The following is a 3,836-nucleotide window of genomic DNA, read 5'->3' as shown; positions in this document are numbered from 1 at the left end:
TGAGCATTGTCTTATAATAATATTCACAAATGTTTGACCATCCGTGCGTCGGCGCGTCCTTGTTACGAGAAGCACCCTGATATAGACAGAAGTCCTCATTAATAGTAATAACATATTAATAAGATATAAAAATTAAATAGAACACTGAACAGTAAATGTGTTGCAGTATCTCAGTTCATAATGTGATGTGATAGTTCTGAATAAATCCCCCCCTCGCTTCCTGAAGTGAAGCGAGTGCATGCAGCAAACTGCAGTTCATTTTAACATAGGTATTCTTTTTTTTTTTTCTCTCTCTCTTTCAATCATTTCCTGCAAACTTCATGTGCATGGCCTCCGGGTGTTTGTACATCCTAGTCAGGGGTAAAAGAGGCAGAAAGAAAAGCCCCAAATCAGGGAGACGTCCAGCTCCCGTGTGTCTTCCACATCATGGTAACTCCATAAAAAGGGGTTTTAGTAACAGATGTATTTTAGGATGTTTTGTATGTTTTATTCCCGGGCCCCTCTCGTTCTTCTCTTGGTCTCTCTTGGGCATAAAGAGATATTTATATATATATATAGATATATATATATTTATATATTATAAAAATAACGGCTGTTGACATTGCTGGCTACTCTGAAAAAAAGGCACTTCATTGAGATATCTGAGAATGGCCTCTCCTCCAAAGTGATTTCGGGGGAAATGTTGTTGTAACTGTAATATAATATTTAATTTTATATCATGCTGCTTTTTCATGTTTGTTTTTCAGTATTGGTTTTGGGTGATTTAGGTGGCAGAGTGAATTGAGTTTTTTCTCCATGGGATGTTAAAATCGGTACGATTTTTCCAAGACTTCGAGGTAATCCGGCTTGGTTTGAAGTTTGGCCCTTAACTCGAGGTAATCGCTTTGGGACGGGTCGGGGTAGCAGCCTTTCCCCGCCGTGAAAAGCAATGTCTCCTTCAGCCGTGCATCCTGCTGCAAATCAGGGTACTGCATGCCTGGTGGGTGCGCATGCGCCACGTGCATGTCCTTTAATTTTGGTACTGTCCCATACAAACAGTCTACGAACCCCACTGTCGGCGTGGGCCTCTGACTGTCAATCACTGTAGGGCAGAGCCCTCCATTCTCGTGAAATCCTGCCATGTCAGCCGCGGAGTGGTTGACTGTGACGATGGTGTTGAGTTGAGAGTTGGAGACGGCCAGGGTCCACTCTCTCTCTTTCTCTAACAAGGTTCTGTAGTTACTGTTGCAACTGATGCCATTGTCTTTTTTCTCTGAAAAGTGTGCTCTGTCCTCCTCTGCTATCTCCCCCTCTCTAGGCTTGTAGATGGGGTTGTTACACATCTGAGTCACCGGGTGGGGGATGTAGTCATAAACGTGACCATGGGCATGTGCATGACTACTGTGGGTGTGTGTATGAATACTGGGTGTCGGTTTCTCTGGTGTGCCTGTGTTACAGACACTACTCTGCCCCGGTGGATCCTCAAAAATCCTGCACTGCATCTGTAGCCCCGTCAGATCTACTTCAGAACGTTTCCGGAAGGGCAGCTTCTTCCTGCGACGCAGAACAAAAGCAAAAAGCCCCGCAGCCACAAACACGGCAGATATGAAGAGGATGAGTAGGCTGAGGATGAGAACAGACAGTGGAACAGCTCCTCTTCCACCTGCCTCCCCCATTTCAGAGCTGCCCGTGGTGAGGTCATCCCCACCAGGCAGGGCTGGCGAAGGCCCTGAAGAATATTTAAGCTCAGGACAGATGACCTCGACCTCCAGTGATCGCAGGTCCTTGCCGAAAGCAAAGTCAGGTGTCTTGCAAATGACATCCCCGACTACAATTACAGAGGAGAGCTTTTCCACCCACTGTTTGAGGGGGATGATATCGCAGGAGCAGTCCCATGGGTTCTGATGGAGATCAATCTGGACAATGGATGTCAGATGCTCCAGAACGCCGCGCACGGGCAGGGAGAGGAAGTAGTTGCTGCGGAGGTTGAGCCGTGCAAGGTTGGTGCCAGCGAAGGCGTCATTGGGGAGGGAGCGTAGCAGATTGTCATTCAGGAAAACCAGCTGGAGATTCGGTATTAGGGAGAAGGAATTAGGTTGTATCTCACGTATGACGTTATACTCAAAGTAAAGATAACTGAGCATCTGAAGCCCCCGAAACATCCCAGGAGTGAGCCTCTCAATGTCATTCCCATTCAAATATAGACTTTTTAGGTTTGGCAGGTTAATGAATGCCCCCTCTTGGACATAGGATATGCGATTATTCCCTAAATGCAGTAAATCCAAACTGGAGAAATTCCAGAAATCGGAACGGTAGATTTTCTGTATCAGGTTCCCACTGAGATACAATTTCTTGGCATTAAGGGGCCGTGGCAGGAGCTCAGAGATGTTGTGAAAGCCTTTCTCTTTACAGTTCACCGTTAGCCCCAGGTCGTTGATGTGGAGGTTGCAGATACATCCAGCTGGACAAATGATGGGGATGGGAGGCCTTGTTTGGTAGCCGTGAACAGGGGGTTGATTGATGCCTGGGTATATGCTGTGTGGGGTTGGAGGATTCTTTGTGGGCCGGGGCCGTTTGGTTGGCTTGAGAACTCGTTCCTTATATTCCACAGAAGATGCTGTGTTGTGAAAAGAGGAGAGCATGGAGGACGGTTTAGTAGGCCATGTGTTCTCATTGCTAAAGGGGACCCGGGGAATTCCCAGCTTGGCCTCAATCTCTGCATCAGAGAGCAGAGGACAGAGCTCACTGCGCTTGATTTCCCGTAAGTCTTTCCCATGTAAGTGGAATGGGAACTCGCACGTAATCTCACCCACCAAAGCTGTGTAAGGGATTCTCTCCAGCCACGTCTTTAACTGGACAATCTCACACACACAGTTCCAGGGGTTCTCCTCCAGCTGAATTTCCATTAAGCTCCTCCCAACATACTCCAGTGTGCCCTTGTACGGCAATGTCTTTAGTCTGTTCCCTCTTAAGTCCAGATGTGTGAGTGCTACGGACCGGAAAAGATAATTTGGGAGCACGGGGATGTGATTGTCATTTAATATCAGCACTCTCAACTTGTGAAGGTGCCTGAACGTGCCACTTTCAATCCTTTTGATAACGTTGTAGTCCGCCTGGAGATATTCTAAACTCTCCAATCCCAGAAAAGTGTCATTCCGGAAAACCTCTAGTTTGTTTTCATGTAGGAACAGCCGCTTGAGTATTCCTAAGCCATTGAACGCTCCAGCATGGATATCTTGCAAAGCGTTATTACCCAGATTAATGGATATGGCATTGTTGAGATGGAGGAAGCTGTTGAAGTAAAGCTTCCTCATGGAGTTTCTCTGCAGGTTGAGCTTGAAGGGCCGGCTCCATATCTGCGAGATTTGGCTGACATTTGTAAATCCTTTGCTGTCACAGTGGACGTGGAAGATGCCCTCCTTGACTTCGCAGTAGCAGGGCTCGAAGCAGGGCTCGTCGATCTCCTCGGAGTCCTCCAGCAGTGGGATCGGGGTGGTCCATCCTAGGGCTATGGTGCTCAGCAAGGTAACCCACAGCATCCTCGCTGACACCAAGGGGATGAAGTCTTGGCTCCAGGGACGGAGCCACTTCACAGCACTGCAATAGAGCACAGAGCGGGAGAGAGAATGGAAAGGCGGGAGGAAAGGGGGTTAGTGATTACGCACAGCTACAGGCACGCACAAACACACACACACCCTCACCGAGTCAGGTTCTAGGTAAGAGACGTAGGTAGAGAGGAGAGGAGTGGTGCATTAGTTTCAGTTGAATGGATGAAAACTTTGAAATGAATACCAATTAATAATAAAATGACATTGGAGAGTGTTTTAGATGTTGCAACGCTTCTGGGTATTTCAAAC

General features: G+C 47.3%; 1 protein-coding gene across 1 annotated transcript; it reads right to left on the bottom strand.

The window, feature by feature from the left end:
- Positions 1-223: 223 nt before the first annotated feature.
- On the bottom strand, positions 224-3,576 carry slitrk3a (SLIT and NTRK-like family, member 3a; the record flags this gene model as incomplete). Its single annotated transcript, XM_053423643.1, is given in 1 exon segment — positions 224-3,576. A coding segment is annotated over 1 exon segment (2,715 nt). The 3' UTR covers positions 224-803.
- Positions 3,577-3,836: the final 260 nt, after the last annotated feature.

Source organism: Pleuronectes platessa, chromosome 5, assembly GCF_947347685.1.
Source record: "Pleuronectes platessa chromosome 5, fPlePla1.1, whole genome shotgun sequence".
Lineage (NCBI taxonomy): Eukaryota > Metazoa > Chordata > Actinopteri > Pleuronectiformes > Pleuronectidae > Pleuronectes > Pleuronectes platessa.
This window is presented reverse-complemented; position numbering and strand designations above follow the sequence as displayed.